Source organism: Eurytemora carolleeae, unplaced genomic scaffold, assembly GCF_000591075.1.
Source record: "Eurytemora carolleeae unplaced genomic scaffold, Eaff_2.0 scaffold346, whole genome shotgun sequence".
NCBI lineage: Eukaryota > Metazoa > Arthropoda > Copepoda > Calanoida > Temoridae > Eurytemora > Eurytemora carolleeae.
This window is the reverse complement of record NW_019396332.1, coordinates 36,780-49,109: the sequence shown is the minus strand read 5'-3', so window position 1 is coordinate 49,109 and position 12,330 is coordinate 36,780. Positions and strand designations below refer to the sequence as shown.

Genomic DNA, 12,330 nt, shown 5'->3' with positions numbered 1-12,330 from the left:
ACTAACAAATTGGGAAGATGCATTGGGGGGACAAAGAAAGCTGGTGCATTTGGGACTAACAAATGGGAATGGTGCATTCGGGGACTAGGAAGGGTGGTGGGTACTGGGAAAAGGATAAGGTGCAAAATAGGACTAAGAAAGGGCAAAGGCCGTGGGTGAGTTTCAGTGGGGATTACAATTTGAATAGTCGTTAGTCTGAAGTTCCATTGTACCAAAAGTTTTGAATTCCTAAATTGCAATCGATATTAAAAATCAACGAACAAGATTTGTCGTAGCACCAAACCAAGTTCACCTTGGTCGCATTAAGTTAAACAAATTTTAAGCACACAACGTTAGGCCGCTCAACTCCATCTTAAAGAAAATATTTTTGTCCTGACCTATATTTGCTCTGGATCTATCTATATTATATTTAGATGCTGGTTTACCTCTATCTGAGCTGGCTAGTGGGGTAGCTATGGGTCTAGTATCTAGGGAGGGGGAGGAGAAGGTTCTAACAGATATCATGGGGATGGAGGACTATCTTGGGGATATGGATTTCAAGCTAGCTGCTACAAGGTTAAAATATTATATAGAACATGACATTGATAGTTACAGATTTCTCATATAGAAATAGTCTGGGCGTAAACTCTAAACTGACCCATTGCATCCAAATGTAACTATATTATTCTGACACATCATCTTCCATAATATTTATGTTCTGTATTTTTCATGTTATGTGTAGGGCGAGTCAAAAAAAGAGATCAATGTTTTTTTCGAATTTTAGTTTCCTTCAGATTTTAGGTGTAAAAAAATAAAATGTGATGAAAAATTCTAAAATATTTTTGGAAACAAATCCTTATGACCAAATTTTTTTGAAAAAATGAAATATTTTGAGAAAATGCAGAGAAAATGTTAACTCTATTGTTCTCCAAAATTTCATAAAAATTCATTAAAAATTGAATGAGATGTAACAAAAAAAATCCGAAAATATTAAAATGGACATCTGCGGTAAATGCTATCAAATAATGCCTTTTAAGAGCTATTATGACTTCAAAAATGCAATTGGTTTAAATTTTGTTATATCTCATTAAATTTTTGAAACATTTTTATGCAATTTTGGCAAACAATAGAATAAATATTTGTTATATATAAAAAGACAACATCTTCAATATCATTATGTTTATAATTGATATTTTTGCCATCTTTTTAAGGGAGTGAAAACCCAGTTTCAAATGTCCTCCATTTGGTAAAAATAGGGAAGATATCATCTATATATATGTTTGATATATTTAATATATTTATATATATATTTATATTTTATAGATCTGGAGTATGTGCCTTGCAAGCTGATGTTAAACTCCCCGGCATTAGTTTAGATGTTATTAAAGAAGCTGTTGAGGGGGGTATACAAGCTAATCATAAGATACTGGATATAATGTCAGCTTGTATACAAGAACCAAGGTAGGATACCCGGATACTGGATACAAGCTAACCATAGGATACTGGATATAATGTCAGCTTGTATACAAGAACCAAGGTAGGATACCCGGATACTGGATACAAGCTAACCATAGGATACTGGATATAATGTCAGCTTGTATACAAGAACCAAGGTAGGATACCCGGATACTGGATACAAGCTAACCATAGGATACTGGATATAATGTCAGCTTGTATACAAGAACCAAGGTAGGATACCCGGATACTGGATACAAGCTAACCATAGGATACTGGATATAATGTCAGCTTGTATACAAGAACCAAGGTAGGATACTCGGATACTGGATACAAGCTAACCATAGGATACTGGATATAATGTCAGTTTGTATACAAGAACCAAGGTAGGATACCCGGATACTGGATACAAGCTAATCATAAGATACTGGATATAATGTCAGCTTGTATACAAGAACCAAGGTAGGATACCTGGATACTGGATACAAGCTAATCATAGAATACTGGATATAATGTCAGCTTGTATACAAGAACCAAGGTAGGATACTCGGATACTGGATACAAGCTAACCATAGTTTACTGGATATAATGTCAGCTTGTATACAAGAACCAAGGTATGATACCCTGATACTGAATACAAGCTAACCATAGTTTACTTGATATAATTTCATATTGTATACAAGAATCAAGGTAGGATACAAGGATACTGGATATAATGTCAGCTTGTATACAAGAACCAAGGTAGGATACTCGGATACTGGATACAAGCTAACCATAGAATACTGGATATAATGTCAGCTTATATACAAGAACCAAGGTAGGGAATACAAGAACTGCTTCATGTTCATATTCCTGAAATTATGTGTGTTTCACGGAATACAAGGACTGCATCATGTCTATATTCCTGAAATTATGTATGTTGAAGGGAATACAAGGACTGCATCATGTCTATTTTCCTTAAATTATGTATGTTGAAGAGAATACAAGGACTGCATCATGTCTATATTCCTTTAATTATGTATGTTGAAGAGAATACAAGTACTGCATCATGTCTATATTCCTGAAATTGTGTATGTTGAAGGGAATACAAGGACTGCATCATGTCTATATTTCTGAAATTATGTATGTTGAAGGGGATTCAAGGACTGCATCATGTCTATATTTCTGAAATTATGTATGATGAAGGGAATACAAGGACTGCATTATGTCTATATTTCTAAAATTATGTATGTTGAAGGGAATACAAGGACTGCATCATGTCTATATTCCAGAAATTATGTATGTTGAAGGGAATACAAGGACAGCATCATGTCTATATTCCAGAAATTATGTTGAAGGGAATACAAGGACTGCATCATGTCTATATTCCTGAAATTATGTATGTTGAAGGGAATACAAGGACTGCATCATGTCTATATTTCTAAAATTATGTATGTTTAAGGGAATACAAGGACTGCTGGCCTGTATCTCGAAAGCTTGAAGTGCCTTCACACAAACGAGGAAAATTTCTTGGTCAGGCTGGTCTTAATGTACGAAGAATTACGCAGGTGAACATATCTTATTAGTTATTATTTGTAATACCTCGAACTTTAAAATTAAAAAATATATATATGTTAAAAATACCTTGAACTTCACAAGTTATTACTTCTTTGTAAGTTTTGTTTATTCAAACCAAAATTAGAATATATATTAAAAACTTGACAATTTTTTAAACAAAATTTATATGTCGCGAGGGGGTTGGGTAAAAGTTGGACAAGAACGCCATACCTGACTATTTAGTTCTTAAGTCTTGTATGTTTTCATTTATATTTACTAGAATAACAATTAATTGTGACGTGTTAGGACTGCTTGGAACTAGTTTTATCACAACAAAAACAAAGATTGTAAACAAAGGTCAAAATAAGTCCCATGCTTGTTTACTGAATGTTGGTTATTTTCTTTAAAACAGGCTCATAAGTGGTTTTAATTATGTACGTTTAATTTACCCATTTTGAGCTATATTATGTTACAGGAGACTGGCGTTCAAATATTCGCCGAGGCGGAAGGAACATGGCAATTGTTTGCCCCTAACCCAGACTCTATGGCGGAGGCAGAAACAATTATTGAAAATATTTTGGCGGAAGAAAAAGTTCCAGAACTTGAATTCGGAGGTAAAGGAATATCAATAGCCCGCCCCTCCTCTGGTTTAGTTTAGAGATGAAAGAAGACATTTTTTGTCGACATTTATTTATCAATTCCTTTCTATCTTTTAGCGGGGTTGGATCTGTATAAAGCAGTATAAACGTCTTTTCTATTATACAGCGTGTCCCTATAAACATGGGATTTAAGAGACAACTTGAATATCGTCTTTGATATCAGATATTTGATAAATGACAAAGATTGTATACAAAATGAAGATTGTTCGCCTTCTTTGTACGCGAGATATTAAACATTTGAAAATTATTGTTGTTATTTAATAAATTTTAATCCGGATGAATTTCTGAATATCTTCGTCAATTATGGTCAAACACACTTTGGAATTGCCAAGAATAGTAGTTTTAATGTTTTAATTATTAACTGGTTTAACTGAGATTCTATTGTGTACACTTTATAATTACTCGAGGAACAAAGACGATATAAAAGTCGTCACTTGATTCCCATGTTTTTTGGGGCACCCTGTACAGTGTACATATATACATAAAGTTATTTATCTAATTATTATTTGATCACAAAAGTGCTCAAAGGTACTCCGAACAATCCTCTATATATTGAGTAATAGATGTTTTTTATCAATACTGCTTACCTTGCATTGAGGTTTCTTAAGCTTATATATATATATATATATATATATATATAAATATATATCAATAAAATATCAATAAAAGGGAAAAATAATCAGTGTTTTACTTATCAAATATATCTACCTATGTATCTATATATATATTTATATATAATTTTATATTTATATTCATTATATATTTGTATCCAATATACGTCCAACTCCAAACGGCTGAACCGATCGGGCCCAAATTCTGTGATGGTCCTCACATGACCCAAGGGAAGGTTTATGTATGATCAAAATTTCAAAAATTAGCATACAATAAAATTCGATTTTCAGTAAATTTTGAAATTCCACGAATTTTTTTTTTTTAAATCTGCGATTTTTTTATTGTTATACAAAGTATCCAAAGAGAAAATGTACATAATTGAAATAGAAGAAAGTCTAGTATATATAGATATATATATAATACATCTGTAGGTTTAATATTGTTCAAAGTTTAGAGATTTTCAAGAAAGATATAAATTATCCCACAAGTTGTAAAAAGTGTGGCAATCTTATAGGAAAGTACAAAAAGGAAATTCATGTCTTAAGTCCTAATTAAGATAACATTGCGTTTTGTTGAAAAAAAATGTACTCCAGTTTTATATTTACCTAATGTACTCCAGTTTTATATTTACCTAATGTACTCCAGTTTTATATTTACCTAATGTACTCCAGGTGTATATTTAGCTAATGTACTCAAGGTGTATATCTAACTAATGTACTCTAGGTGTATATCTACCTAATGTACTCCAGGTGTATATCTACCTAATGTACTCCAGGTGTATATCTACCTAATGTACTCCAGGTGTATATCTACCTAATGTACTCTAGGTGTATATCTACCTAATGTACTCCAGGTATCTACTCTGGACGTATAACTGAGATCCTGGATCGAGGTGTGATGCTTGAGCTTCATGAAGGGATTAGTCCTGTTCTTCTTCATAACTCTCAACTCAGGTGAGAGATAACTAATTCTAGTCAGGGTTCACTATTTCTTTACTTGTTTTGAAATAGTCTTGTTTAGCCAATAAAATAGACCAACAACAGCGGTACTATTTGAACTTTTATCTGATTGACTGGCCGGAATTTTGTTGGGTTTTTCTTTCTTGAATCATTCTTTATATATTCTTTCAAAATTAAACAGTTTTATATATAGGTTTTCCGAGTGTCGTTTAAATCGTTGCTGGCAAGAAGGCCCAATCAGAATTGCGTTCTAAAGTTTAATGATTCATAATTAATTTAGTTACTTGGAAAGGAGTTTGTTTGGAACTTATATTGTAATTATTTAGTGCTCAGAAGATCCAGCATCCTAGTGTATTGGGTCTCAAGGTTGGAGAGAATCTCCAGGTAATGATTTTAACAAAAGGGGGAAAGGGGTGTCTGCAGAGGCATAGTCAGGCGGGGGGGCTATGGGGCTAAGCCCCCCCCCCCGTGGACAAGTGAAAGAAAAGAAAAAAAATAAACCCCCCCAGGACGAATTCCCGACTACGCCCCTGGCCGTGTCTGGGGTAATTAAAAAGAAACTATGACTTGTGTAGCCTGTATGGGGGGGGAGGATTCTTATAGAATATAAAAATTGAAAAGAACTACTTCAGAGATCAATTTATATCTATTTTATTTCTTTTATATCGATTTTATGTATTTCGTGTAGATTTGAATTTCTATTTTTATGTACTTTTATGTTTTATTTTGTAGGTTAAATACTATGGAAGAGATCCTGCTACTGGACAGGGAAGGCTAAGAACATAAAAAATAATTTTGAAGCAATTTATCTTGAATCTTTATCTTGAATCTTTATCTTGAATCTTTATCTTGAATCTAATTTAGATTTCGAAAGAAAAGAAATATATACTTACAGTTTTATACATACTTCCTTAAAACTTTGGCTCGACTTGGTTTGACTTGGCTTGGTTTGACTTGGCTTGGTTTGACTTGGCTTGGTTTGATTTGATTTGATTTTATTTGATCTGATTTGATTTGATTTGATTTGATATGATTTGATCTGATCTGATCTGATCTGATCTGATCTGATCTGATCTGATCTGATCTGATCTGATCTGATCTGATCTGATCTGATCTGATCTGATCTGATCTGATTTGATCTGATCTGATCTGATCTGATCTGATCTGATCTGATTTCATCTGATCTGATCTCATCTGATCTCATTTCATTTCATTTCATTTGCCTGATTTGATTTCCCTGATGTCATAATTTTTTGATAAAATAATTAGAATTTCATATTTTGACATATTTTCTAATCAATGTTCTGCTTCTGTTAACAGATGAGATTAAGCAGAAAAGTACTCGCTGTGAGCTCAGCAGCAGCTGTGAAAAACCTGCAGAAATCCACTAAACCCCTCCAAAGCTCCGCCAAAAGGTAGATGAGTCTCCGCCATCCATGTGCCATATTTTTTTTATAAAATTTCTACCTTGTATGTTCTCATGAATTGATTTTGATCCAACTTCAGATCTCCAGATTTTTACTATTTCAGAGAAGATGTACCTGACAATTCAGCAATTAATCCACCATTACGCCCCCGCCTGCAAATCAATGAGAACAGAGCAGATTTCTTCTCCCCACAAGAACCTGACCCTCGACATGACCAGCCTAGAAGGGAACCGGTTTTAACCAGGAAAGACTTGTTCCTGAGACCTAAGAATGTTCAGAAGGAAGCGTTCAAGGTTAGCAGCAAAGTTCCTGAAACATCTGTGGAGGAGAATCCGGAAGGCAACAGCAATGAAGTAAACCTTCAGGAAAATAGCAATGAAGTAAACCTTGAGGCAAAGAGCAATGAAGTATACTGCGAGGAAAAGAGCAATGAAGTAAACCTTAAGGCAAAGAGCAATAAGATATACTGCGAGGAAAAGAGCAATGAAGTAAACCTTGAGGCAAAGAACAATAAAGTAAACCTTGAGGAAAAGAGCAATGAAGTAAACCTTGAGGCAAAGAACAATAAAGTAAACCTTGAGGAAAAGAGCAATGAAGTAAACCTTGAGGCAAAGAGCAATGAAGTATACTGCGAGGAAAAGAGCAATGAAGTATACTGCGAGGAAGAGGACAGCAATGAAGTCTATTATGAGGTTGACAGGTTGCTCAATAAACTCATGGCAATCAGCATGGAGATCAAGGATGCTTCTCAAAGGTAATAAGGAATTGATTACACGCCTCAGATTCTAAATTTCTAATCCTTATTTATACCTTATGTTATAGATATTTCGAATTCGAACTAAGAATTCTGCGAAAACTAACAGTCTATGTTGTAAATATCTAAGGTTTACACCATCCAGTTGCAAAGATATAGGGATTAAGAAAATTAGAGTTTGAGTCTCTCAGAGGCGAGAGTTCAGTTTCTAAATACTCTCCAAAAATCATGATTCATAACCAAATAGATTCTAGTACAATATTTGGCAACCAAGAATTTGTACAGTGTACACTCTCAGTACAGCTGTATTCTTACGTCACAAGTGTCAACTCAGTTTGTGTGTCCGACAAAATTTTTAATAATAGCGATAATTTTTGAATAAAGTGCTTATCTTATAGTGAAATAAATGCAATTTTATGCGTTCTTTATATTCTGTTTTCAAGCTTTTTATTTAATCTTGGAAAACATGTCAACTAATGGGAGAAAATTTCGTTCCCTTGTTATATTTGACACTTGTGACTTCGTGTATAATTGGTCCATTTCTCTGTTGCCACCTATTGTACTTAATAATCTTTATGTTCATATCTTTCCAAAATTGAAACTCTTGGGGTTTTCATCAACGAGACATCAACAAGAAAATTGCTTAAACTCGTTTTTAAATTGTTGTTGTTTTAGTTATGGTTATTGTTTTTGTTTTTTGTATTTCTTTTTGCTATTGTTATTGTTTTTGTTATTATTATTTTTATAAACAATACTTAAAAATGGTTTTAAATGTTTGTATAGAAAGGAGAATGTGGACCGTGAATGGGGTTTTGTAAAGGAAGCTCTATCGAGTATAGAACAGTCCAGTAATACTTCAAGAATACTCAGTCAAGCTTTTAACTCTGATAAAATAGAACTTTGTAAAAAGTTTTCTACACAATCCAAGGAAACGTCATTGCTTAGTTCATAGTAGATCTTCCTTGCATCCTAGTAAATAGTATACTAGTTTAATTGTATAAATAGTAATGTTATTATGCTGTCACACTTTTGTCATCTTAATCGTGCCTACTCACAGTAGGTCTTCATTATCAGTATATCTTTAAATCCTTGGTAAAGCTTCATTACTAGTGCCTTCGTATGAATTCTAATTTGTCAAAGAAAACGTTAATACATTTGCCCAGCCATTTGAAGGGACTCGTAGACTGTAGACTATAGATTGTAGATTGTAGAATGTAGACTGTAGACTGTAGACTGTAGACTGTAGACTGTAGACTGTAGACTGTAGACTGTAGACTGTAGACTGTAAATTGTAGAATGTAGACTGAACTGTAGAATGCAGACTGTAGACTAAACCGTTGACTGTAGACTGTAGACTCTAGACTGTAGACTGTAAATTGTAGAATGTTGACTGAACTGTAAACTGTTGACTGTAGAATGTAGACTGTAAATTGTAGAATGTAGACTGAACTGTAGACTGTAGACTGTAAATTGTAGAAGTAGACTGAACTGTAGACTGTGGACTGAACTGTAAACTGTAGACTGTAGACTGTAAATTGTAGAACGTAGACTGAACTGTAAACTGTAGACTGTAAATTGTAGAATGTAGACTGAAATGTAAACTGTAGACTGTAGACTGTAAATTGTAGAATGTAGGCTACACTTCAAACTGTAGACTGTAAACTGTAAATTGTAGAATGTAGACTGAACTGTAAACTGTAGACTGTAAATTGTAGAATGTAAATTGTAGAATGTAGACTGAACTGTAAAATGTGGACTACCCTGTATCTAAGAGCAGATAGTTCACGGTAAACAGACATTTTTCAAAGTCCACAGTAGGTTATGGGTTTTATTTTTACTATATTGAATCTGTATAAAGTAGTATTGACGTGATCGAGCAGGCGATTAACGAGACCCTTCTCCTGCTCACCAGACAGTACAGAGATATTAAGGAGGAACTGGAGACAGCTAAACGTATATTTATCAAGGAAAATACGCAAACTGTTAGAATTGTCAAATACAATTTTTTTTATTACAACTTATCCGAAAGTGAAATTTGACATTATTTTTCATTTTATTTTGCGATTTGTCAGCACAAGATCCCTGAGAAATCTGCAAGTGACTTGGTTAAAGATGATGAAGTCTGTATTATATCTGAACCTGAATCAGGGTTAGATCTTGAATCTAAATTAGGATCTGAACATGTGTCATCAGGAACAGAGAGATATAACAGAGAAGTGATTTCTGATCTAGTCAAGGAAACCCTAAGTCCACCATATTATGAACGTATGCGGAGAAATAATAGTTATGAACCTGGAGTATCTTCTTGGTAAGCAAAATCTTCACTAAAATTCAGTCAATTCAGTAATTTTAAAACACAAAGCTCATTTCTTTGTCAAGCTATTACTTAAACTTGTTTAATGAAAAATAAAAACAATTAAGTTCATAAGGCGAGACGTGAATCAAAAAAAACAGAAAGTTTATTAAGGGAAACATATATCAAAACAAACTAGTGACTGGAAACAGTATCACATAATATAATATCCGGCTACATGGAGGAAGCTAGGTTAGAGCCTGACAAAGTTGATTTTTCAATTATGATTTCTCAAAAAGTAATAATACATAGATTTTTGCAGCAAAGAGAAAAAAAGGAAATTGACAGAATTCACCACTTTTTAGATTAAGGTTTAAGGGGTACAGTTTTTAACTCTTGAAAATTAAATGTGATGTCACTTCAAGTTATAGAAACACTCCCTTTAACTGATTTAAGAAATTATTTATAAACAATATAAATATTTTAGGGAGGACCCGGCCAGACATTTTAATGCCGATGATCTGCTTACCAGAGATATCTGGACCAAACCCATCCCGTTCCTGTCCAATCCAGACCTGGAGCTAACCCAACCACAACCTCACTCAACACAATACTCTCAAAGTAAAGACTCCAAGGTTGATTCTGAACTGAAACCAGACTTGAAACCAGATTTAAAAAGTTCGTCCAAAAACTTGAGTTCTAAAGAAACGCTGACACTGTATTTAAGTAACATGCAGATTGAGAAGAAATCTTCTAAAACGTCAAACCTTGCTAAGAAGGTAAATTTTTTTTCATTTAATATTGGGCTCAGTTCTATCCTAATGCACTAAATCAATTCTCCCCCCCCCCCCGCTCTGAGGTTAATCTTAATCGTTTGTTAACCTTTTCTTTGATTCGTTTTTTATCCATTTTAAGAAGTAAACCAAATTATTTATGTCTGAATTCTTAGAATAAATAAAATAAATAATAAATTGAAGCATTTTAGTTTAGCGCTATGTCATCCAAAAGTTCAGATCTATGTCTGTCTATTATTTAACTATCTTGTATTACAAATGAAGCAATTAAAGCAATGCCCGATTCACAACGGTACCCTTTAAGATATAACGTCGTATAAAGTGTTATTGTGTCTTACAAGCAAAAATTGCGCAGCAGAGAAACCACAAATGAAAAAGAACAGTTTTTGTCAAAAAAAGGGTTTAAACTTGATCAGAATAAGCTTTGCATGGAGGATTACTTGAAATTAGTTTTTATGTATTTATAATTATAATAATTAATAATCAGTTTATTAATTAATCTAGAACAATTTTTCATATTATCAGAAAGTGAATGTTCTTCACGCGCAGAAAACAAGAATGAAGTTGATCGAAGAAATTAGTAAAGAAATGGATAATATTCATGAGAGGTACAGAGCAATTGTTTCGCCGTCTTAAACTGTCCGTGCCCTTAAAAGGCTCGTACTGCGAAATATTGTGTCTAGATACTAGACTAGAGAGCCAGGTGACTGTCTGTAGAATCCTGGTCCAGTGTAAACCCCTAGACTGTCTGTATAACTATAGATATACTGCAGTTCTCCCAAGCTCCAGCTATGTTACAAACTCCTGGCAGATTTGGATACAAAACGTACTATTGGAGTACTAATATCCGTACTATGACTATCCTTGTGTAACAATGTGCATGAAGTATGCTGGTAGTATGATCCAGGGTTCCTATTGTGTTCTGATGTCCTAGTGGCTGGGAATATTTTGGTAGAAGTAGTACCCATAGTACTCTAAAAGTCACAGAAAACATATTTTTCAAACTTGAGAATTCTCTCTTTCTCTCTTCTCGTTAACTCAGGGAAAGATTTGATATTTTAACATTGAAAATAATCACTAATAAGTAAAATCACGAAATGTTAACTTTTAAAGTATAATCGATAACATGCAAAATATTTTTGTTAATGAATTATAGCATAGGGGCGGACACAGGATTTAAGAGGGGGGGGGGGACTTTTTAGGTTCGTAAATTTCTTAAAACAGGAACAAAAAATCTAAAAACTGAATGATTTAGGATCTATATGGACACAGTGTTACTGTTAGGATTAGGTACATTAAGCATTTTACGAGTAAGTAAAGTAACAAAAAAGAAACAAACAAATGCGAAAAAACGTCATACATTACATGCTGTACAAGGAGTTACAAGGTACAATGAACATGAATTAGGAACAATAGTCAATAATGGAGACATAAAGCAAGTTAACAAAAAGAAATTGCTAGGAAAGTTATATGCATGTAAAAGGAACAAAATTACAACTTTAATTAATGAGTATATTTAAGGCACATTATTAAGTATATATGCAAGTTAGTTAAGAACAATATATAATAGGAATATAAAATAATTATAAACATATTTGATATCAAAATTCCTTCTCATAATTTGAGAAAGGGGTATACACGATTAATCAAATTAAAAACATAATCCAATTGGGCCCCCACCCCCCTGGCTGTTCTCATGACCCTGCCGCTTTAACCAAAGACTATAAATTATAATTATTCACTTGATGCGCCCGGAGTCTTCAAGTCTTCTAGTAGTTTGCTGAAAAAAATTATAAATAAATTCATATATTAGTTTACTTGCACCACATATTAATCTGTCTTTAGAACGTGAAATAAATAAT

At 33.4% G+C, this 12,330-nt stretch overlaps 1 protein-coding gene across 1 annotated transcript in view; it reads left to right on the top strand.

The window, feature by feature from the left end:
* LOC111701109 (polyribonucleotide nucleotidyltransferase 2, mitochondrial) overlaps positions 1-12,330 on the top strand; it is a 34,932-nt gene that overhangs the window by 9,424 nt on the left and 13,178 nt on the right. Inside the window, exons 13-26 of the mRNA XM_023472261.1 lie at positions 414-555; positions 1,303-1,440; positions 2,876-2,981; positions 3,446-3,584; positions 5,095-5,194; positions 5,527-5,584; positions 5,933-5,968; positions 6,521-6,615; positions 6,731-7,381; positions 8,165-8,309; positions 9,262-9,348; positions 9,454-9,689; positions 10,162-10,453; positions 10,994-11,076. Coding sequence (XP_023328029.1) covers positions 414-555; positions 1,303-1,440; positions 2,876-2,981; positions 3,446-3,584; positions 5,095-5,194; positions 5,527-5,584; positions 5,933-5,968; positions 6,521-6,615; positions 6,731-7,381; positions 8,165-8,309; positions 9,262-9,348; positions 9,454-9,689; positions 10,162-10,453; positions 10,994-11,076 — 2,308 coding nt within the window. The remainder of the gene's footprint in view (positions 1-413; positions 556-1,302; positions 1,441-2,875; positions 2,982-3,445; positions 3,585-5,094; positions 5,195-5,526; positions 5,585-5,932; positions 5,969-6,520; positions 6,616-6,730; positions 7,382-8,164; positions 8,310-9,261; positions 9,349-9,453; positions 9,690-10,161; positions 10,454-10,993; positions 11,077-12,330) is intronic.